The 25158-nt window shown below is 40.4% G+C and overlaps 2 protein-coding genes across 2 annotated transcripts in view; both read left to right on the top strand.

Annotated features, from left to right (window-relative positions):
* The first annotated feature begins 66 nt into the window (after positions 1–66).
* LOC141779873 (uncharacterized) lies at positions 67–6045 on the top strand. Its single transcript, XM_074654916.1, has 4 exons — positions 67–216; positions 1367–1816; positions 2626–4132; positions 5756–6045. Exons 2-3 carry the CDS (start codon positions 1402–1404, stop codon positions 4008–4010), a joined length of 1800 nt encoding a protein of 599 aa, XP_074511017.1. The 5' UTR covers positions 67–216; positions 1367–1401; the 3' UTR covers positions 4011–4132; positions 5756–6045.
* Positions 6046–8215: 2170 nt separating this feature from the next.
* Positions 8216–25158, top strand: part of erfl1 (Ets2 repressor factor like 1) — a 109790-nt gene continuing 92847 nt past the window's right edge. The window contains exons 1-2 of the mRNA XM_074653154.1: positions 8216–8293; positions 9950–10065. The gene's annotated coding sequence lies outside the window, so the exon portion shown is untranslated. The remainder of the gene's footprint in view (positions 8294–9949; positions 10066–25158) is intronic.

The raw sequence follows: 25158 nt of genomic DNA, 5'->3' as shown, positions 1-25158 counted from the left end.
ACTATTAGTAAATTGTTATTGAGTTACTGGCCCTTTAATGACATCATGGTGGGCTGTAACCTGGACAACACGAATGTGAGCTGTGAGCTGATTGGCTATAACAACAGGAAGTGAGCTGCTCATCCTGTGTTATTATCACTACTAATGTAGACATTTAACGGGACTAAACGTTAAATATTTAGAAGCAGCTTCTGCTAAATCGCGTAATTTTCACCGGTAAGTCTTTTCTTTATAGCAAACAAAAGCTGAATAACACTGACAAGCTGCAGAGCTACAAGAAAACGAGCAGTAGATGCTCCTCTGTTGCTAGGCTAATGTTGCTAGGCTAATGTTGCTAGGTTAGTGTTGCCTAGCTATGATGCTAGCGCTAGATAACAGATAGATCACCTAGCTACTAAATGTATGAGATTAACGCGTGTTTCTGTGTTTATATTGCTTAATTTCCCTTGTATGTCGAGATATTCACCTCAACAATGTGCTCCTCTGGTCCACAGCACACTATAAAGACACTAATGGTGACAACATGAAGATGAAACACATGGCAACAGATCATTTTTACATTGTTATTCTCATTTTCATTGAAAAACATTTGTATGATGATTATGGTGTGATTTTTGCGGGAATCTGTGCCAAACGAAGTTGTTTTCTTAAGTCTGTAGAATATGATGTGCATGCCAGACATCTGCAGAATGAAAATATTTAATTTAAAATTGTATTTTGACACATATTTCGTCCTTAATAAATACTGCGCCTCCTGCTATTTGAAAATTGCGATTTTGATCAAATTTAGATTAATTGTGGAGCTGTAGTTCTGGCAATAGTGAACATGTAACCTTTAGCTGGTGATGGTATTTAGATGAACTTTTACATGATATAAACTGGAACAGCTGTTGGTTGACCACAGCCACAGTCTCTGGGTATTTATGACTGTAGACTAGATTCATATAAACAGGCCAATGTCACAGAGCCTTAATTAATTTATCTACTTTCCATAATGGGCAGAGCCGATATCAGAGTGGCTCTTCTCAAATGCAGGACTCACATCTCCATGATATGTTCAAACTCGCTTACCAACTTCTTGTCCTTTCGTGGTGGGAAACTTTATAGAAATAACCAAAGGATCTGTCTGTAACCTGAGTTGCAGTACATGCAAATCATTTTGAATCAACTATTTCCAGCACATTTAGGCTACTCCATGTGCACCATGTCAAAGGGCCTTAACTTACAGATTGTAAGACACAAATCCAAATCTCTCTGTATATACACAATATCAGACAAGATTAACGCTTGTTTCTGTGTTTGTATTGCTTAAATTGCCTTGTATGTCGAGATATTCACCTCAACAATGTGCTCCTCTGGTCCACAGGACACACTAAAGACACTAATGGGGACAACATAAAGATGAAATCTGCAAAGAAGAAGTCTTCACTGAACAAAGCTAAGAGAGGAGAGAAACAACAGGATGTGGTCAGTGTTAAAACAGAGCTGGAGCTGGAGGGTGAAGTGAACACTAATGGAGGTGGTCTTAACATCCAGATCAAGGAGGAACCACTTTCACAGGAGATCAGTGAGGAGCACAATGGAGACACTAAGCCTGAGACATCAGAGACATCCAGGTCAGATGTTCACCATCAACAGGAAGGCATAAAGGACGAGTGTGACTCTGACCTTCAGCCACAAGATGAGGAATTCACTGGAGCTGCTGTCAAGGAGGAGTCTGAGTCGTGGATTAAAGAAGAGAGAGACAAAGAGGAGGAGGAAGCAACAACAGGCAACATCCAGGAAGATAATGAAGAGGGAGAGGAGGTCTGCACAGGTAGGAACCAGGTGTTAATGAAAAACATGCAATCCCTGGGTAGTATTAGACCAGGGGTCAGCAACCTGCGGCTCCAGAGCCACATGAGGCTCTTTAGCTCCTCTCCAGCTCCTCTCCAGTTTTTGTTTACATTTTCGTTTTTATTTATCATTGTTGTAGGTCTATGGTACGATGGAGTATTAGGGCCACATTGAGGAGAAAAAAAATCTGAGATTTCGAGAATAAAGTCATATTACGAGACAAAAGTCACATTATGAAAATAAAGTCATAGGTTTAACAGAAAAAAACGTCGTAATATTATGAGAATAAAGTCATAATATTATAAAGTAGTAATTTTTACGTGTAATTTTCTTTTTTTCTCGTAAAGTTGTGACTTTATTCTCATAATATTACAACTTTTTTTTTCTCATTAAGTTATGACTTTTTTCTTGTAATATTACAACTTTTTTCTCGTAATATTACGACTTTTTTTCGTAAAGTTATGACTTTATTCTCGTAATATTACGACTTTTTTTGTTTTTTTACCTAAAACGGCTCTTTTGATAGTAGAGGTTGCTGACCCCTGTAATAGGCTAATACTATTAGCTTTGTGTTGTATCGGATGAAGCCAATTTTCAGCTTTAAAAAGCATATTATTATAAGGGTGATAGAACTCCACAGATGGCCAGTATTTTGCCATTTTTTTCTTATCAACATTAAAAAAGTGCATTTAGTATCTGCATTGTCTGTATAACAGGGAAGTGTAAAATCATAATCATCACCTTTTTTTAATGTGCTCTGCTCTGTGTGTGTTTTCCTCTCCTACTTAGAGTCATCGTCTGACTTCTATCCATGTCCTCACTGCACTGTCTCCTTTACTGACTTGGACTTCTTGGAGAAGCATGTCAAGTGGGTCCATCAGAAACAGTATCTTGCCGAGCTGAAGAAATGCCTCTCGAGCCGCACACTAAACCTCATCCCCAAACACACCTGCACTGACTGCAGCAGCACCTTTAACTCTAAAGTACACCTTAGGGTCCATGTACGTGAAGCCCACCCTGCTCCCCCTCCTCGCAGGCTTCACCCCTGTCCAACTTGTGCACGCAGCTTCCAGTACCTGAAGAATTTGAAGAATCACTGTCAGCGCTGGCACAGCATGTCCGTGGTCACCAGAGGAGGGCATCTCAGCTGCGCCGACTGCGGGAAGAGTTTCAAAGCTACCTGGGGTCAAGGGCCTCATTTGTGTCATGAACCGCACAACACCGAATCTGAGGATAAGCCAATCTGTCTGGACGTCGGTGTGCAGTGTCCAGAATGTGGCAAGAAGATGGGCACACCTCAAAGCCTGGAGGATCACATGCGAACCCACACAGGCGACCGGCCGTTTGTCTGCAAGGATTGTGGCAGGAGGTTTGTGGAGCGCAGCGGTTGGCGGCAGCACATGAAAATACACACGGGGGACAAGCCGTATAAATGCCAGGTGTGCGGGAAGGCCTTTTTAAGATCGCACCATCTCAAGTGCCACTTAACCACACACTCCGGCAAGAAGGAATATTCTTGCTCTGAATGTGGAAAGGAGTTTGGATTCAAGTCAAGTCTGGTTCTCCACCTGAAGACGCACTCCAGTGAGAAACCCTTCCACTGCAATGTGTGCGGGAAGAACTTTAACACCCAGAAGAACCTGAGGGTTCACACCAAACTCCACACCAAAGAGAAAGCTCACCAGTGCGGGGACTGTGGGCTGAAGATCGGAGATCTCGGGGCTTTGAAAATACACCTACGGACACACACCGGAGAAAGGCCTTACCACTGCACAGTCTGCGGCAATAGGTTCATTCGCCTAGCACATCTGCGAAACCACCAACGCACCCACACTGGTGAGAGACCCTACAAGTGCACCGAATGCGACAAGAGTTTCACTCAGTCCGGCGACCTGGTGAAGCATAAGAGGATACACTCTGGGGAGAAGCCCTTTGAATGCCCAGAGTGCCACAATCGTTTCACCTCCTCTGGTGATTTGGGCAAGCACAGGAGAAGTCACACTAACCTGCGTCCTTACACATGTCAAGAATGTGAGAAAAGCTTTCGCTTGTCAGGCCATTTGAAGACTCACATGTTAACTCACACAGGAGAGAAGCCTTATTCCTGCCCCAACTGCCTCCGCAGGTTTGCTCGCTCTCACCATCTTTCTGGGCATGTGGCTAAATGTCGCTGAGCTTTCATGAGAGGACTGTAAATAAGCTAGGCTGATTTGAAGTGGTAACTATGGGAGCTGACTCCAGTCTTCTACTAGGTTTTTTTTTAAGGAGTGTGTTGAAGTCAAAACTCACAGCTGTACAGACGTAGGCAAAGTTGTTGGTAACGTTCCGTTAAAGAGAGAAAAACCCACAATGGTCACTGAAATAACTTGAAACTGACAAAAGTAATAATAAATAAAAATTCACTGAAAATTAACTAATGAAAATCAGATATTGTTTTTGAATTATGGTTCAGCAGAATCATTTAAAAAAACAAACTAATGAAACTGGCCTAGACAAAAATGATGGTAACATTAACTTAATATTTTGTTGCACAACCTTTTGAGGCAATCACTGCAATCAAGTGATTTCTGTAACTCTCAATGAGACTTCTGCACCTGTCGACAGGTATGTTGGCCCACTCCTCGTGAGCAAACTGCTCCAGCTGTCTCAGGTTTGAAGGGTGCCTTCTCCAGACTGCATGTTTCAGCTCCTTCCACAGATGTTCAATAGGATTTAGATCAGGGCTCATAGAAGGCCACTTCAGAATAGTCCAATGTTTTGTTCTTAGCCATTCTTGGGTGTTTTTAGCTGTGTTTTGGGTCATTATCCTGTTTGAGGACCCATGACCTGCAACTGAGACCAAGCTTTCTGACACTGGGCAGCACATTTCGCTCCAGAATGCCTTGATAGTCTTGAGATTTCATTGTACCCTGCACAGATTCAAGACACCCTGTGCCAGATGCAACAAAGCAGCCCCATAACATAACCGAGCCTCCTCCATGTTTCACATTAGGTACAGTGTTCTTTTCTTTGGATGCTTCATCTCTTCGTCTGTGAACATAGAGCTGATGTGACTTGCCAAAAAGCTCCAGTTTTGTCTCATCTGTCCAAAGGACATTCTCCCAGAAGCTTTGTGGCTTGTCAATATGCATTTTGGAAAATTCCAGTCTCGCTTTTTTATGATTTGGTGTCCTCCTCGGTTGTCTTCCATTAAGTCCACTTTGGCTCAAACAGTGACGGATGGTGCGATCTGACACTGATGTACCTTGACCTTGGAGTTCACCTCTAATCTCTTTGGAAGTTGTTCTGGGCTCTTTGGTTACCATTCGTATTATCCGTCTCTTCAATATGTCATCAATTTTCCCCTTGCGGCCACGTCCAGGGAGGTTGGCTACAGTCCCATGGACCTTAAACTTCTGAATAATATGTGCAGCTGTAGTCACAGGAACATCAAGCTGCTTGGAGATGGTCTTATAGCCTTTACCTTTAACATGAAGGTCTATAATGTTCTTTCTGATCTCCTGAGACAACTCTCTCCTTAGCTTTCTGTGGTCCATGTTCAGTGTGGTACACACCATGATGCCAAACAGCACAGTGACTACTTTTCACCCTTTAAATAGGCAGACTGACTGATTACAAGTTTGAAGACACCTGTGATGCTAATTACAGGACACACCTTAGTTTAATATGTCCCTATGGTCACATTATTTTACATCTTTTCTAGGGGTACCATCATTTTTGTCCTGGCCAGTTTCATTAGTTTGTTTTTTAAAATGATTCTGTTGAACCACAATTCAAAAACAATATCTGATTTTCATTAGTTAATATTCAGTACATTTTTATTTATTATTACTTTTGTCAGTTTCAAGTTATTTCAGTGACTATTGTGGGTTTTTCTCTCAGTAACGGAACGTTACCAACAACTTTGCCTACGTCTGTATATGATTATTTATACAAACTTTCTCTAACCCTCTTGACTCCGATGACTGTTTTAACTTATAATGAAAACTGAATTGAACACATGACTCATGTTTGTTATCGCATGGAACGTTTTTTTAAAAACACTATCCCAGGCCTTAAACTGTTTTTTGCAAGACACTATTATAATGGAGGCTTGAGGACATGGTATGAGGCAGTGGGACATGCAGATCATGTTTTTTTTTTCTCCACAGAATGGATCACTGCTGTATGATTTTCAAACTGTAATAAATTATTTGATGAAAGCATGAACACTGTGTGATTCTACTGTACTGTGTGTTAAGTTGCAGGGAGAGGCCAAATTATTTGAAGCATATGTACACAAGTGATTAATGTCCACAATAAGGATGGCTGTATTTCATCAGGAACTGAAACCTGGAGAATTGGCTTTTAAAAATGCTAAAAAAATAATATATATATATATATGATAGATTTAAGTTTGCTGGAAAAGCAGGTGATCATTTCTCGGTCTTCCAGCTATGAATTTAGCTTATTAGACTGCATTTAATTGATTCACTATCTTACCTATAATGAGTGTGTAGCAACTGTAATAGTATAGTAACTGTATAGCACAAAGTTTCTCAACTTTGGGGTCAGTAGTCAGGAGTTTATCATCATTTGTTTAATAAATGTATCCAACCATAACCATAAATCGTTGTATCATTATAGGGATCTCATCTCAATCTATGATAGATAGATAGATAGATGTACTTTATTGATCCCAAATTGGGAAATTATTATTATATTGGGTTTTTTTCAATATTATATTTATTGTTTTTTTGTTCATTTTGAAACAACAGAACAAACATTCACAAACCACCCCAATAATAACATTTTCGGTACAAAGAAACTTAACAAACCTAATATTAATAAAAAATAAGTTAGTATAGATACAGGAAAAACATATATATAAAAAAAAGAGATAAATAAGTAAAAAGAATATACACAAGTAAAAAAATTAAATTAAAAACAATAAAATACAATCGATTTATATATACATATATATACTGTATACATATATACATACATACACCTATATGCACATGCAGTATATACACATACAAAAACACATATACATATAATTAATTTAAAAAAAAATCAGTGTACTATTCAGTCATCATCCTATTCTATCTCCCTATTCACAATCATCCTGCTCCAGCAACGATACTATTATTATATTGTTATTGAAAACATACTACACGTGTACAACATAATCCCAAAATTAAAACCTTGTAATGTCTGGGGGTCTTAAAAACTGTGGGATGTAAATAAAAAGTCTAAATTAAAGTTTCCAAGCTGCTCCATTTGTTTACACTGCAGTTAACTGAGCGTTGATTTAACGTGTGCGGCATTCTGGGAAGATTTGCAGGACTGGCTGTCAACCAAAATCCAACTACTTGCTCCTCTGACAAGAGAAAATATTGTGTTTGGTATTAACATGAAGGACATTAAGAGTGACTTGATATTGAACAATCTGATCCTGCAGGCAAATTCTTTCATCCATGCACCCAAATGGAGGAAAATGAAACCCCTATTTTCCGTTTTCAAAAGGGACCTTGTGGACAATCATCTCAGTGCTTTAAGACTAATAATAATAAACTTTATTTATATAGCACCTTTCCAAACATAGTTACAAAGTGCTTTACATAAGTTAAAATAGTGCAAACATCAAGATAAAAACAATACAGAATAAAAACATAAAAACATAGGCCAAAATAAAATGTTGAACATAAGACTTTTGTACAAAAAGTCAACAATTATGAAGTTTAAAACAAGGGATTGCTATTAAAAGGCCTTCCTGTAAAGGTAGGTTTTGAGGCGTGATTTAAAAGAAGAAACAGAGTTTACTAGCCTGAGTTAGTAAATGAAAGGACAACATGTAAAGTCTCTCCTCAGAGCTTATATATGAAGAACTGAACATATATGATGATGACCCCTAGAGCTACTATGGAAGAGTGCAGTCTTATTATTTATTTATTTATGCATTTCTTTCTTTTTTGTTCCTTTAATTATTTTCTACCCTCTTTTATTTTTGTTATTACTATTTTTGTATTTTATTAAAAAAAAATTATGATTTAAGTTATCTTTCCTATCCAATTGTGCCTTGTATGTTAGAAGTATTGAGTTTAAATTACAATGCCTTAATCTTTGTAAATGAATTATCTTCAATAAAAAAAAATAAAAAATGAACTTGTAAACTCCACCCGCGAGGGGCAACCGGATGTTAAAACATGCCCATCCTTATTTTTACCTGGCAAAGCATGCACCTGAAACTTTGCCGTACAGCGCATTCAATTAGCAGCTAGCAGAGTTTATTTGAGTCTCCACAGTCAGTTAATGTCAAACTGTGATGTTTCTCTCGTGTTTGGAGACGTTTAAAACCGCGCAGACACGAGCAGGCTGGACCATAGTAACTGTAACCATAGTAACTGTAACCATAGTAACTGTCATTAGCACTGCATGAAGTTAGCTTAAACTCCGCCCAAGGAAAGCCATGTTGGTAAGTACGTTTTTTACATATCCTTCTGCAAATGGTACAGTTTATAAATGGTTTTCAATACCTTACAGTTACTGTTTCATGTTTAAAGGAAGTCAGCATATCATGTTACAGTACTTCTTTCACTCTCCCACATCATTTGACTTTAAAGGTCCCATATCGTGCTCATTTTCAGGTTCATACTTGTATTTTTGTGTTTCTACTAGAACATGTTTACATGCTGTAACGTTAAAAAAAACATTATTTTCCTCATATTGTCTGCCTGAATATACTGTACCTGTATTCACCCTCCTGTCTGAAACTGAAATTGCGTCGCTAGGCAACAGTTTGGGTCCATGTTTACTTCCTGTAGGCTGATGTTGTGAACCGTTTGATGGTCTAAATATTGTATATTTGTGACATCACAAATTTTGTGACAGAAATCCTAACGGCTTGCTTCAAACGCGCAATTTCTGAATACGGGCTGTGTGTGTGTTTTTCCGTATATTGAGTGTTTTCATAGTTTAACAGGACAGATAATAATGCACTATACTCATTTTTAACAGTCTCTTCTGCACTATATTCACTTTTTTTTAATAGTCGTGTATCACAGCTGTTACCCTGCACTATATTCAGTTTTAACAGTTTTCTTCATCTCCTTGTATTTTTATATCTGGTATATTTTTTTGTACTTTGTACTTTGCACCACTAACTTTTTTACTGCCTTTTTACTAACATGTTTTGCATTATGGAACTGTGATGCTGGAAACTTGAATTTCCCTCGGGATCAATAAAGTTACTATCTATCTATCTATCTATCTATCCATCTATCCATCTATCCATCTATCCATCTATCTATCTATCTATCTATTTATTTATAAATCACTTAAACCTGCTTTATAATATAAAAGACATGAAAATATCACTTTTTGCAATATGGGACCTTTAATACAAACCTACATCTTATTGTCAAAACAATTTGCCCGTTCCACAGTATTAGATATAACTTCAAATTTGGTCTTTTCAATCAGCCCACATGAAACTGCTCTTACAAATAAACAGGAAAAAATATGCCGCTATATATAATCTACATGCTTTATTGACGAACAAGTCTAAAAGCTCTTTTTGTATATCCTATATGGTCGTGCATCACATGATTACTGTTAATTGGCCTCTGCAGTTTGTCACATAATCAATAACCTTCTCTCTGTATTTTAAATTAATTGAGGGGATGTGACACATTTTGATTTCATAGTAATGCATTTAATTCACACGCATGGGAGAGTGGCCTTCATACCGGCATGCATAATGTAACGTATTATCTTGTAGAAACATTAAAGTGAGCTCAGCAATAGTAAGTAGATACAGAGACCTCTAGTGGCATTTAGGCAGTTTCTACAAGATACATCAAGGAGGAGATGGAGTTTAAATCACAGCAGTCCAGTTTAAGAGACTTTGATTTTTATTCCCTAATGATTTTGGTTTAAATTCAACTGCTGCAAGTGCTGATAACAGCCTCAGGTGTGTCGAGTCAAACATTGCCAGTAAATATTTATGACATTACATTAATTCAGCTAGAAAATGGGTAAAATAAAAATCACAAATAAGCTTATGTTCCTATTTGCATAGTAGCAAGTATTTTGGCAAGCTTTCATTGGCTTCTGCTCTCTCTATCTATAGTTCTATGGCTTTCCTCTACACTGAAGAGGAAGGCAGCAGGTAAAGTTACTCTGTCTGCTAAGACGGGACTTCAGCATCCTCAAAAGACTGCACACACCGAGGGCAGAACTCCTGAGGTAGGTGAGATAAAGATCCACTCATTCAAAAGGGTACCAGGTCGCCCTAAAAAGACTGAATCGATACCAGGGGATGAGGAACAACTACCTTTGGCCAGCGGAATAATCTGTTCTCCCAGTTCATCTGGTCGGCCCACAAACCAAACTGTACAAACTATAATTGACTGTCTGTTCCACAAGTCCAACTACCAAAAAGAGAAGACGACACCCTAAAACAAAAGCATTATTGTGGAGGAATGTCCCTTGAAAAACAAAATTAATTGTCCCTTATTAATAACATGATCAGTTGCAAAAAAGAGGGCGAGGACGCCCTAAATGCTGCACTGCACAAAGTAGAGAAGAACTGAAAAATGAACAGGAGAGCATGAGCTGGAATGATTTCTAACTGTAAACAAGTCGAAGAGGAGCCAGCAGACCCTGAGACACATGAAATCTGCCATGTAACAAAGTTTGGGAATTGGGAATTTGAAGGCCTGGAGGCATTTGTTAAGGGAGAGACTGAGCCACGCTTAACTGGACACTATGAGGAGACCCCACCAGCCGAGGCAGTGGAAAGCAACACAACAAGTAAGCCACCTCACATCTAATCTCTTCCTAATCCTCCTCAGTGCTGCTAGATGCTTCATTGAAGAGTTTTTTAAGCTTGTTTTTTACTCATTATAATATGAATTTCTTGCTTGGAGCAGTACAGATTTGTTTTGAGGATTGCAATTGTTTTGACAATTTGAATTGATAATTTAACCTCACATGGATGTCTTCTTTGTTTAAAGAAATCTGAAATCATTTTATTCTGGTAATTACTTTTTAAACAACATGTTTTGCACTGGCTTGTGCCTTCACCAAATCAGATCAAAGTTAATAAAAGAGCAAACTCTGTCAGGTAAATAATTATTTTTTGCTTTATTTGCTGCTGCAGTTTTTGGAGCTCCCTGACAAATCCCCAGATCAAGCGATATGTGTGAACTGTTATATAGATATCAAGCATGCTAAATATCTTGTCCTGTCGGGGAGCTACAGCGCGACACACGGGTTGAGGGGAAACCTGGCGGAGGGGTCAACTGTAACAATAGGAACTTTACTGTATGTGCTGCATTTGCAACACGGACCAAAGTTGTTGTTGCGCTTAGGGTGTTGGATGTTTGCATGAATAAACATAACACATAACAAAGTGACTGATCTACATAGGGGAAATAGTAAAGACGTGTGGAAACAGGCTATTTTGTAGGGCTGCAACCAATGATTATTTTCTCGATTACTCGATTAGTTGTTTGGTCTAGAAAATGTCAGAAAATGTTGATGAGTGCCCAAGATGACGTCCTCAAATGTCTTGTTTTGTCCACAACTCAAAGATATTCAGTTTACTGTCATAAAGGAGCAAAGAAACTAGAAAATATTTTCATTTAAAAAGCTGAAATCAGTGAATATTGACATTTTTTTTCCTTAAAAAAATTACTCAAACCGATTAATCGATTATCAAAATAGTTGGCAATTAATTTAATAGTGTCAACTAATCGATTAGTTGTTGCAGCTCTTCTATTATGTGAACATGTGTGCCAACGACAACATCAACAAGCATATACGCCCGTCACTTCTCGCGTGTGTTTTCGTGACAAAAACATAGTCGGGGATTCCTCCCAGTGAAAGATCTTGTAGTGTGTGTAACCCTGTCACCGCTCAGTCATGTAGTGTGAAAACCACAACTCCTGATTCCTGATTACAAGATAGCAAGTTGTGTAGTGTGAAAAGTACAGCGATCTGACAACTTTGAAAGCCGTGTAGTGTGAACTTGGCTCAAGAAGGCAAAATGTTATGGTTGCAGTCACAGCAGGGTCATGGACCTGAGTCAATTAACTATCATTGACCAAGAAAACAAGAATTCTTCCCAGATCGTTTTGCAGTGTAAAAAAAAAAACCTGCATGCATTGAGGAGAAAAGTCCTACTGCTCCCATTGTTGCACCGTATTAATCAGAACTGAATTATTGAAAAATTCTTCAGGGTTTAAGCACCTCATCATGATCACTTACCTTCCCAAGGTTTCATGTTTCATTGCTTTATTTTGTAAATAGCTATTATACACCAGAACAAGTTTGCAAGTTTTGCTTTGTTTTGTAGATGATACACCAACATGAATACACTTTCACATTAGTCCTGACAGGTATATTAATATACTTAATAATATGAAATAGTAAGAATATGCAGTATGCTATACTAAGTATAAAATTGTATTTTTCCAGTGCAGTTAGATGTTTCTGCTCGGCAAAGACTTATAGTGAAACTGAAAGAAACCAGCAAAAACATGGAAAAAAGGTGTTCGTAATTTTTGGCAAGGCAAGTGTGTGCGTGCATGGACCTGGCATTTAACCATATATTCATTAATTATTATCTGCCTTTTAAATTCTGTCAATGCCACTAAATACCAAGTTATTCATTGGTGCGCTTTTTTTCTCTCTCCAGCTTTGTCTCTGCAGGGCACACCGGAGTTTCGCCCTTGTCCATACTGCACAATCTCCTTCACTGACTAAGGTATAGTTAGACAAGTATCCTCTAGATATCATTCCTCAAAGTACTCTCTAGTACTTAACTGCCTTCAATGCACTGCTACTTTCCAGACTTTGATGTAGCTCACAGTTCATCTTTAAGCAAACACAAACAGACCCATTTGCAATCTGGGGAAGGCTTTAGTTGTACAGGATGAGGATAACTATAACTAGAGGATCCATCAAAAGACGTACCAATGTGGTACCACCTAGCAAGATTCTGAAGGCACATGCACAATAACATACTAGAGAAAGACCTTATCACAGCAAGGTGTGCAACAAGGGATTCAAACGCCGGGACTACGTGGAAAACCACCAGCGCACCCACACCGATGAGAGGCCATGCAGATGGGACCAGTGTGAGGCCAGCTTCATGTAATCTGGAGACAAGCATGAGAAGAGAAGACACTCGGGGAAGACACAGTGAGTGCACTGTTTGTAATCTGAGGTTTATCTGTAAAGGGTTGCTTATTAAGCTTAAGTGTGATCTTCTCTGATGCATGTGTGAGCCGTGTGCAAAAACTTTTCCCGCCTGAAGTACAGCCTAAATGCTCACGTTTGCTTACTGCTTTCACAGCATGATACACTACAAATACTAAGAGTCATGTTTTGATAGGATACAGAATATATGAAAAACTGAACTGTTAGATTTGTTGAAAAGGTTTTTTTATACATTGGTAGGGTACTGACATCTGTTAGATACAAGCAAGTTTTAGATGGTGCTTTACTACTTTTTAGCTTTGGAAAATTGCATTTAGAAAATTGCCAATACATAATACTTAATGCAGTTATTGTATTTGTCTGAGTGTGTCTAGACTAGCATAAGAAACTCAGAGGCCCGTTTTGCCGGGAAGAAGTTTGTAATGGCACAAAAAATAATACACTATTAAAAAAAAAAAAAAAACTTAGATTTTCCACATGAGAGAAGAAACCCCGGGGGGTTTCTCAAAACAAGCAAAAAAATCCCAAACTATACATGACAAAACTCTATGAGGAGGAAAACACAATTTTTATAATAAACTGCAGGAAAAACAATAATGGAAAGAAGATGATTGCATTTTTAGTGTTTCAGATTACCTTTGAAATGCAGTGTAGTTTTTTTTTTTTTTCATAAATCGCATCGTTTCTCCTGCATTTTATTCCCTGTTTGGGTCGGAATATATATCTGCCTCTAGTAGGGCATTCATCAGAGGAAAACCTTGCTCACACATTCATTTACACCCAGGATATGCATCACTAGGACAAGGGCCACAACCAAACCTGTCTCGGTCAATTCGGAGGGAATTGGTCTATTATTTTTATGTCCGCAATTACGAGGACAGAGCAGTAACTACGACTCCGGCGCAGATAACAAAGATATATTTAGGAGTAAATAATATTGACTGTACCTTTGTTTAAAGCTGGAATCAATACTTCTTAAAGCGTGTCCATTTTTCATTTAGCCGCGTCATGTCTGTGCGGAGGAGGGGCAGAGAGATGAATGGGTGGATTCTCTAATTCCCCCTGTTGCAGTTATCATAATTGTTGAACAACCACGGTTTTTAAAGATCGGGCTCGAGGAGAGGCAGGCCACACAAAGAAAGTTAATAGATTTGGAAAATTGAGATAGATTGCACAGCAGCCGTTTTTGGAATGTTCCATCGGCGTGGCAGGCAGATGGACAAATATGATCCGGGGATGAGGTGGTGGGTGGGGGAGCCGCTGCAGCACACAGACACGGGACAGCAGAGAATGCATCCTGACAAATAAAGGTGTTACTGTTTACCCTTTCCGTGTGCCGTGCGTGTGTCTCATCGTGTGGCAGGTGATAGCCGGATGCATCACAGTTTGAGGCCTACATCAGCTTTACAGCAAATGAGTCGGCCGATGAATTCTCCCTGAAAGGCCGCAGTGAAGCAGCAGTAGTTCCTCTCTTGTGGCACCAGGGGGAAATGGATAGCTGTGGAAAGGATGCTTTGGGGAATAGGCGAGCTCAGGAAATGTCTCTCGCTCAAAAGTTTCTTAGAACTATGATATGGAATGAGCCTGTGGTCAGCATTGTATATAGAAAATGTATTTTTTGTCCCTTTGTAAAGCCTCCCATGATGCCTCCTCCATCATAAACAGTGTTATTCCAGCTGATAGTGCTCCCTGTGTAAGACCTCTGACCCTGTCATTTGTCTGTGGACGATGGCTTTTAGAACCTCTAAAGGATATTTTACAGCAGTGATTTATCCAGAGGGGGCTACATTTGTTTCCATCCGTTTTGATACCGGCCATTGTTTTCACATTTGATGCATCCAGGCTTTTCTCTGCTCCCCAGAAATATTTCCCATATCCAATTTTCGCCTTTCCCGTGTCCAATTTTCCCTAATATTCAGATGATTATGGCATGATGCTTTCCTTCCCTTCTTTCAGCGTTCTACTCTTTTCCTCTCCTGCTCCTATTTTCCCCTGATTCTCTTCCACTCTCTTCTTTTAGATTCTGACATACAGCTACATTATGTGAATGTTTACAGTGACATAATGTTTAATCAGCTCAGATATAGATGCGCTACGAGGGCTGAGAGTCTACTGCAAATCATCAACAAATCGAAACATAAAACCTTACATTTATTCAGCCTTCCCTGTCCCAGAACCAAATGGCAAAAACATTTTCAATCTGCCCCCTTTGACAGACAGTCGGTAGTGTTTTAGGTTGCTGTCTGAGAATTGAATTACCCCCATATTGAATCTTATAAAAGTCCAGTTGAGGGGATTTTCTTTTTGTGATGTAATTTGAGCTATCCAATTTTCCTTGTATTTACTGTCTATATTTTGTCAATTTGGCAGAGGAACACATTGTGTGCGTTGGCGCTGGGTGTCATTGGTGTCGTCACGCTACGGTGGTTTTGGTGTTGGCTGGCCTCGGAGGTCAGTGTGTGGGAAGAGATGGTGGCTCTGCAGGGCTTTGCAGCGGCTCTTGGCCTGTCCCTTTGGGCTCCGGCAGGCCCACATCCACTCCTCTTATTCATGAAGGGGTCAGCACACGGGTCAAAACACACCGTTTGACTCGCCGCAACACACTGGTGTGTGTGGGCGTAGATGAAACCGGGTATTTTGTGGGCCTTTGGTAAGCTGCAGCTGGTAGCGGCTCTTACTTCTCTCCCTCTCAAGTCCAAATGTGCCTAAAAGCATGGCTCACACAAAGGAAGGAGAGAGAAAACGCCATTAAATTGTGTTGCATTGAGTGCTGAGAGTGGGCTGCCGAGTTACACATAAAGGGATGGAAAGACGCTGTTTATTCCCTATTAGTATCACCACATTGACAGGTTGGTCAAGAGGTGAGGAAGATTTCTCTCCCCCTCAACCACCTCTAATGCTTTCACTGAGAAAACTATGCTGGTCAAGACTAACGTGTTCCCCACTGAGCCAGCTGCTATCGCGGTGACTCCTGGAGTGGATCTCTTGACCACGGCCTCCCTCCGCCTTTCATCCCACTCTAACCTCTTGCTCTCTATGTCTCTTTAGTGGAGGGATAGAGATGTGGAGGGCGAGAGAGACTGACAGTGTGCGCTCCCCTGCTCAGTAAATATGAACTGCACCCAGCAGACAGACTCATTCATCACAGGGGAAAGAGGGGGAAAAGGGGGTGGAGAGGCTGGTTGGAGGGATAGAGAAAGGACTAAGAGAAATGTCCAAAAGACAGAGAGAGGGAGGGAGGAAGAGGAGGAGGAAGAAGAGAGGTGGGAGGAATAGGAAGCAGATGGAGAGAGGATGAAAGAAAGGAAAGTGTTCTGGCTGAAACGAGTGGGAGAAAGAGATAACGGGCTGAAAAGGGGAAGAGATGGATGATTGAGGGATAAATAAAGGATAGCGGATGTGCATGGGGAGGAGAAACCTCAAGCATGGGAAAACTGATGAAATATCGGAGGACATTTTATATCTCATCACCAAGAGATCTTGTGTTGCGATCGCTGCCCTTAAGCGTCTTGTTATGAGAGCAACATTAGTTTTGCTGCCCTACTGTCGTGAAGCTCATGTTTTACTCTGACTTGTTGCTTTTCACATTTTAACCTTGAATATGCTCTATAGGATCTGGAGGTCACGTTTAGAGCTGCAACAATTAATCGATTAGTTGTCAGCTATTAAATTAATCGCCAATTTTTAGGGGTTGGAAAAAAAATCAATCCATCTATGTATCGCAATTCCTTTTTTGTACGATTTTGAAATCCTTTTTTTAATGCCAGAATCGATATATATTTGCTTCATTTGAGTCTATGCAGAGGTAGAAGGAAGTTACCGCCTTTATTGTTGTAATCTGAGTAAGGTGACATCATATCCGTTCTGTATCCCTCAACCAAAACAAACCGCAGCCGGCCGAAACGACAAAGCAGAAAACGGCGGAGGCCCTGCATGGATATGACCTGCACCCTCACATTTTAAATCCAAAGTGTTAAACATTTTGATAATCGATTAATCCCGAAAGGCCCGTCTCCCAGAGCTGCCGCCTGCCCCCATCGCGGCCAAGTGGTCTCCTGGTGGTGGCGAGGACAAAACGAAAATACAAGTCGTTTTTTCATTTCTGCCGCTTTGGATTTAATCCAATAATCAAGCGTACACCGACCCTGCACCTTCAACATGATTGACAAGCCCATTTCAACCTTGAATATGCACTATATGATCTGGAGGTAATGTTTAGAGCTGCAACAATTAATCAATTATTTGACAACAATTTTGATAATCGATTAATCGGTTTGAGTAAATTTTTTAAGAAAACAAAAAAGTCAAAATTCTTTGATTCCAGCTTCTTCAATGTGAATATTTTCCGGTTTCTTTACTCCTCTATGACAGTAAACTGAATATCTTTGAGTTGAGGACAAAACAAGACATTTGAGGATGTCATCTTGGGCTTTGGGAAACACTGATCAACACTTTTCACCATTTTCTGACATTTTATAGACCAAACAACTAATCGATTAATCGAGAAAATAATTGACAGATTAATCAACAATGAAAATTGTTGATTGCAGCCCTAATGCACATTAGAGTTTAAGCATGAGGTGAGAAAATGTATTAGCTGTCTAAACTTAAATTATCATAAAATGCCATGTTGTTAGAGTTATTAGATAATCTCATGTAAAGACTAAAACCAATAATGTGCTCGTCTCTCATAACTTTCTGGCTGAGAGCCGCACAAGCTGGCAAAAAAGATTAGATTTGTAATTTTAAGCAAGCAATACTCAAACACAAGTAAAAAGGGCTCATTCAGTCTTGTGAAGGGCTCATTGCATGTTTGGAAAAAAGTACAAAATGCAAGTCTCCTTCAAAAATAATCCAAGGCGCACAAGTAAAAATGTCTTTTGTTTGGGACTATTTTCAGCCACGAATTTGGTGCAGTGAGTATTTACAACACCAAGTCGGTGCATGTGGGATCGGCTCAAAATAAACTATATGTCCATTGTAATGAAGGAACATGTCACCCAGTGCAATTGAGTGGCTCACTATGTTGTGTTTAATAGTTTTGTACAACAATGGAGTTCTATGGCACAGAGGAACAAACTAACTATACCAGGCTTTGGCTACACAGGCAATAATTTTTAGTAGGATAAATGAATTGTTGGTTTTGGTCTTTTGGGATTTGTTGATAATAAAAATATAGACCTATACCACTCTGGAGAAATTTCAAACCAAATAGAAAAAACACTAATATTAGCCAAATGCACCAGATTTCCTCTCAATAAAGAAAAGGCGTACACATTAATTACAATAAAATAAATCAATACTGTTGTATTTGGTTTCCGGGTTTTATAGATTTCCTTTGAAGGAGTGATTTGATTATTGAGATACATCCAGTAGTTATTGTGTATTAGTTATTGACTCAACCCCAGTGGCAAGCAAATCAATTTAGCTTTCTTAGTCAAAGAAATCAATCACAAAGATGGTGTAACTTGTTCTTGGAGCTATTACATACTTATTGTTAGTCCAGTTCTCTGATATCTGCTCAAACACGAATGAAAATGATATCTCTACATGTTTCTAGTGTTGCTCTGTCAAGTACTTTATAAAAAATATGTTTTGTTAGAAGTGTCCTTGACATGCCAAATTCAAAGGCTTGAATGTTCCAAATGCATGCCGTACCAAATGCAAAGAGACAAAAGCAAACTATTTCTTGAAAATCCCAGAGTCCTTTGCCCTTTCCGGTCCGTGTCCTCAATTTCCAACAACTTCCCCCCTCTTCACTCCCACCAAAACCACCTCCTCTCCATCTTTTTCCACTCCACAGAAAGACAGGAGAGAGGGAAGATGATGTGTGACAGATGCCATATTTCGACTTTCTGTCAGGGAGATTAATATTGACACAGTGTGTTTCTTACCAGGGGCTTGTTGACTGTGTGTGTTGGGCTTTGATTTCATTATCCTCCGCTCAGCCACTTTTTTCTTAAGAATCAGACAATAACAGATGTGGCGACTGAAATAGAGACACTGATATTGGAGGGGCTGAGTGAACAAGTCATATTGCCGTGTGGGTCGGCCATCAGTCCTGTTTGCTGTGGAAGTGTAAACCCCCCGAGGATACCCAGAGACCCTTCAGTTTTATCAACCCCGTCAGTAGCATGGTTCGTAAGCTGAAGTACATAGAATCGTAGTTGTTGTCACACATGTTAGTATGGAAATATCTTTGTTAGTTAATTCTAGCTTAATTTTATTTGTTTTTCTTCTCCAGAGTTTACTACATTTACGAGCAAATATAGTAATTTGACAGATAAAGTAACTTAAGTGCTTTGCGTATTAAGACTTTAAATTTTGAGCAAATGATGCATTGTCATACAATAAATATAAAGTCTGACTGACACTGGATTTAAGAGGTTAATATTGATAATTGAGAGTAAAAAAAACCCCGATATATCTGCCAGTAGTCTTTTTTTCCCAAGCAAGCATTGGTGATAAGGATCCCTTAAAGGTGCAATGTGTAAGATCTGGCCACATGCTCCAAAGAAATAGGTGGCAGCATATCACCTCTATACTGAGTACATACAATCTGAATTTACTGTCATATGTCATAAAAAAAGAAGCCTACTAACAGCAGAGCAAGAATAAGCAAAATTCAACCAAACTGCTGAAGGGTGCATCTTCAGTTAGCGGAGCTGTAGCAATACAAATTTAGCCAACGCAAACCTCAGCGCTGGGGGTCTGATCCCAGTGCCCCGACTCCCCACTGGATCAGCAAACTGAATGCTAGTTGCTATAGCTAACCGTTAACTGAAGGCTCGTGTCCCGGAGCCGCTGCCTGCCCTCCTCGAGGCAAAGTGGTCTCCTGGTGGCGGCGAGGACGAAACAAAAATATGAGTTGTTTTCTCGTTTCTGCCACTTGGATTTAATCCAATAAACAAACTATCAAAACGTACACAGACCCTGTACCTTCAACATGATTGACCAGCCCTCGGGGCAGCTCTACTTCTTCGTCCTCTCACGTTGGACACAGGACAGACTGGACGCTACAGTGACTCAGTGTCGCCTCTCGAAGTACAAGTGATATTACAAGACAGGACGGGCCGGGCTAGCTGGTTAGCTTGCTCATTTCAGTAGATATCTCTGCAACACAATACATAGACGTCAACATTGTAACCTCTTAATAATAATAATTTTTAGTTAATTTTTTTATGTTTTAAACTAAAATTCTAGCCAGATCTTACACAGTGCATTTTTTAAGTTAGTTTTATTAAAGCATAGTAACCAAGATATGTATTAGAGCAGGACATTTTACAGTTAAAGTTGTCAGCGCTCTCTAGTGGACAAACTATGTAATGGTGTCACTGTTTTTAAATGACCTCAAGTGTATCTTTGGGAGAACTGTGCTGCATGTTGTTTGTTGACATATACGCTGATACGGATCTACAATAAGATAATATCAGTGGATTTGTCGGTCTAGATCTGATATGATATAGCTCAAATTATTTCTACTTCGACCAGGTACAACATAAAAAATCTGCTTTTACATTCATGCATCAGTAATTAGGGATGCACAATATATTGGTGGCCAATATATTATTTGCTAATAAATGAGAACATTTTATTATTGTTATTAGTGTTTTGTTTTGTAAGTTGCGTTTCACGTTTGTCACGTGTTTTTTAGTGACGTTTGTAACATGTTTTCTGTAGTTGGGTTACGTTGTTTCCGTATGTATTTTACTTAGTTGACTTACTTATATAAAGCCTAACCATGACGTTTTCCCTAACTGTAACAAAGTGTTTTTCTTGCTTAAACCTAACTGCGTACGTTTGCATGGTGTACAGACGGCACGCGAAAAGGCTCAAATGTGTACTCATGCCACGCGGAATATCTGTGTAATATCATGATATTAATACGCCTTCCTGTGAGACCGGGTTGCAATATTTCTCCCACCACTGTATGAGAGTATTTCAACTGGCATTTTGGTCATTGTAATATTATGATATACTGGAGCTTATAAATGTTGACTATTGTGGTCTTAGAGGTTGTATTATATTAAGATACAATTTACTGAATTTTTAGACTATCTAAGCGAGATTGATATTGTCAAACATCAAAATATTGGCAATAATCGCCATCAAAATAGGTATATTCAGGTCAGCATCTGTCCAGCCCTAGATTGTGGAGGATATATGGTGTGTGGTTTTGAGTTGGAGAGGAAACTGGTTTCAGGATTGTTCCTCAGTCAGATCTTCCTGAGTGCTCATGTATGATCTACGTGCCTGTTAGGGCCAGATGGACTTATAGATTTGGCAGAGTGTAATAAAATCTAATTGATTCAAATTTAATTCCTTTGTTGATATGAGCAATCTACAAGTGGCTTCATGTCTCCGGGCCAAAGCTCGCCGGCCTTCATCTCCAACTTGTAAGCCTCTGAGAACTTTCTGACGCTTATCGAAGCATTTCTGAGGTGGATACAAGAGATGGATCCTACAGCTTCCTGATTTAGTAATTTCAAAGCGTTGGGGCTTGCTGTTAGTGGGAGAATAAAATCAATAGGCCTCTCTGGAGAGGAGTATAGCTTGTAGTCCTATGATATGAGAGAGGATCCGAAACAGGAAACACAGCCGATGGAGGAGGAAATAGGGAGGAGCAAAGCAGCTCCAGCGAATAAACAAATAGAAAGCAAAGCAGGAGAGATAATGCAAGAAGGAGACAAGAGACCGATGGGGGAAACAGTTGTCGCCAGAGACTTTTATTGACTTTTCTCCCCCTCCTCTGTCCACGTGACTACCAGATAAATTCACACACGGAGAGAGAGAAGGGTACTGAGGGGAGAGAGAGAGAGAGAAATGAGAAAATAAATTACTCTGGAAAGATATGACGATAGGCTACACACGGCTTTAAATCTAAAAGGGAATTCGCGACACACTCGACCAATTTGTCACTGTGCTTTTTGCCTCTTTTCATTTCTTTTTTGCTACTTTTCCCCCCTATTATTTTTCACCCCCTCAATACCGCGATGCCCCTAATTTACCCCACTTTTCCCATGTAGGCCTGTCCAATTCTTCTTCACTCCATGTTTTCCAAATCTATTCTTCAGGACCTACACATTGTGTTGGTGTCATGTGGATATAAGATCTTTTACTTTCTTTCTTTCTTTCTTTTTCTACTTGTCATAAAAGGTGTTTCCCCCATGTCCAAGTCTTTATGTATCGGTTTGTAATTTATGACAAATCCATAAATCCATCCACCTCAGCTCCTCTTTCAATAGGTTTCCCTTCATCTGTAACTACAATCAGATTTGTGCCTCCTCCTCCTCCTCCTCCTCCTCCTCCTCTGCAAACATGGGTCTATCAAAATCTGAGAGAAAGGAGGAAATGAGATGCATCGTAAAAAAAAAAAAGAATGAGCGCGCCCACGGTAAAGGATGTCTGGAAAATAGGTGGAAGAATGGAATGGAAAAGAGAAAAGAAAGAAAACGCAGACTTAAAGTATACCCCCCTCTCTTTTATTTAATTTAGACGCCAGGCGAAAATCGATCCTGCCATTCGATACGCAATCCGAATCAAGGCGAATTAAGCGGGCGGAAATTAACTCTGAAAATATTTTTGATGGAGTGGCTTGTAGTCTCTCGGCCAAATGGACTGCAAAGTGGAACAAATGACAGGGGCCTAGTGGTGGAGACAGCGCCGCTCCATCTTCCATTAGGCCGTAATGGGATAGGTCCAGCCCCCTAGCTCGACTCGGCTGCATTAATCAAAACAGCCGCTATATGAAGATTTATGGTTCTCCACTCCAGCGAAGCCGGAGCCGGAGCCAGTTCTCGGTGCGTATGTTTGAAGGAGGGGGTCGGGAGTCTCTCCCCCCCTTCTCTCTCCCTCTCGCTCTCTCTCCCTCTCTCTCTCCATCCATCCTATAGACTTTACCCCAACCTGTGGGCTTATACACAACATGCGTGTCGCGCCTTTACTCACACACTCGCATCTTTAATCCAGATACTGTGTAATCGCATCTTGTCATTTTTTGTCTACAGGCGTGTCAAACCTTGATTCTGCTGTTGACTCGGTTATATACCTGTAATAGCCGGTCTATATGCATATGAGCATTAATCAAACATTATGTTAAGTGATGTGGTGGGAAATAAAAAAAGGCTCTAGATGACCTTCAGATGACATAATACAAACCATAAACAAAAAGTCAGACATTTATAACCATTTCAAGATTAAAAGATCCATACATTTTTATTAGTTTGATGCTTCATAGATTTAAAATGTCAATAAACTCATCTTCAGATAAATCACTAATTTTATGTTTTTGATTTGTCGTTTTTTTTCGTTTTTCAGTGTTTTGCGGGGCCGTCCTGAGCAACTTCTCCCCTCTGAATCTCCGAGCTGTATGGTTTGCCTGTTGTCACCTCTTACCCGTCCAACATAACAAACAGCAGACAAACAAAATGGGCATCCTCTGGCGCTCAGTAGTGAGCCTTTAGATTACAGCCTGTATTGCTGCGGCTCCTCTCTCCGAGGCGAGCCCATTAGGAGCGTATAGACCGGTGAGCGAGCCGCTGCTGTGACGAGCCAAAGGGACAGACAGGGGGAGACAGTGTGACGGAGAAGAGTGTGGCGGCTCAAGTAGATTGGTGCTGGGCTCCGTCCAAAAAACTTCAGCCAAGTTTTGATGAGATGAGACTGATCGGACCCACTGCTGAGAGACCCTGTTTGACTTTCTCTCGTTGTGTGTGTGCGGAACGATGAACTCTCCCCAATAGACGGATCACACCTCTATCTATTCACACACACTATTCTCCATTACCTAACTTTCACAGCTCTTTCCTATTCTCCCCTCCCTTAACCCCTGTATCTTGTCAGTGTTTTTCCCCATTATTTGTGTCCCCTCTCTTTCTCCTCCATCTAGCTCCCTATCTTATTCCACTTCACTCTCTATATTCCCCCATTCCCCGTCCTCTGGCCTCTAACTCTCCCATGCGGATAAGCAAACCAGCGTGGAGACATCTCTATATCCATCTATCTATCTCTCCTTTCCTTTTTGCCCTCCCTCTTTTCCCCTTTTTCCTTTCTTCTCCCTCTTTTTCCTCGCGAGCAAAGGGGAAGCTCGCTGCCAGTTTCAGTCTGCCAAAGGGTTTATTTAAATTAGAAACGCTTCAATCTCCCCACTCCCCCCTTTCCACTCTCTCTCTCTCTCTCTCTCCCTCCCTTATTCGCTTTCTTACCTCTTTCTCTCGGATGAGGGTGACTCCCACCTCTCCTCGCTGACGGCCTCTCGGGTCCCGTCAATGCCAGGCAACTTTGTTTTGTAGATGGAAGTGGTGGAAAGCGGGGTTGGGAGGAGAGAGGAAACGAGGGAGAGGAAGTAGAGGTGGGAGAGTGGGAGTTGGAGAGGGGTCAGGGGAGACCTGTTAGTCGGTGTACTTTAGTTCCTTCTTCCTCTCACGGCTCATTCCACCCAGATTAGGACCTGTAAATGGCTTTAGGCTACCTCACCTGGCTTTGGATCTCCCCATCTCACAGGAATGCAAGGCAAACTATTACCTTTTACTCTCATTATCACACACTCAGATCCGTCTTGCCCTTAAAGGTCTCTCCCATCCCGCTTTTGTTTATTTTGGATCATTTCATCCCACACCTGCTCAGTTATTGTCCCCTAATAATGGATCTCCTCCACTATCTCTGTGACCAGGAAGGGTCAGTCATCACACCTAATCATCTCCTCTTTTAACAGTGACCCATCTCCCTGATAAGTCTCCTACCCTCCCTCCGCAGGCTCTAATCCCCCCTCGTTCCCACCCCTCCTCCTCACCCATTAACACACAATTATTTTGGGGGGCCGACACGGGCGAGGGGGAGGAAACGAGGTGTGGAGAACACAGAGAGACTGTGTCTCTAATGGCTGAGTGACACCAGACGAGCTCATAGATCATGGAGATTATTAATACCACTGTTAAACACCCCGTTCAAGGGCCGCCGCCATCCGCACACACACACGACCAAAATGTGCACACGCATTCCCAGACCCCCATCATATCTCATTCCCAGCACACATCTTCACACGAGCTGTCATTCATGCTTGGTAAATCGGCACCAATTTCATTTGAGTCATTTAAACAATGCCGGGTGCTCATT

The sequence above is a fragment of the Sebastes fasciatus genome, chromosome 12, assembly GCF_043250625.1.
Source record: "Sebastes fasciatus isolate fSebFas1 chromosome 12, fSebFas1.pri, whole genome shotgun sequence".
Classification (NCBI taxonomy): Eukaryota; Metazoa; Chordata; class Actinopteri; order Perciformes; family Sebastidae; genus Sebastes; species Sebastes fasciatus.
Note: the sequence above shows the minus strand (reverse complement) of the source record. Positions and strands in the feature narration are given on the sequence as shown.

What these genes read in the sequence shown, in the direction of transcription:
- LOC141779873 (XM_074654916.1), top strand. Translation starts at nt 1,402, where the DNA reads ATGAAATCTGCAAAGAAGAAGTCTTCACTGAACAAAGCTAAGAGAGGA. An exon ending in GGGAGAGGAGGTCTGCACAG is followed by an intron (nt 1,817 to 2,625) that starts GTAGGAACCAGG and finishes TCTCCTACTTAG; the next exon opens with AGTCATCGTCTGACTTCTAT.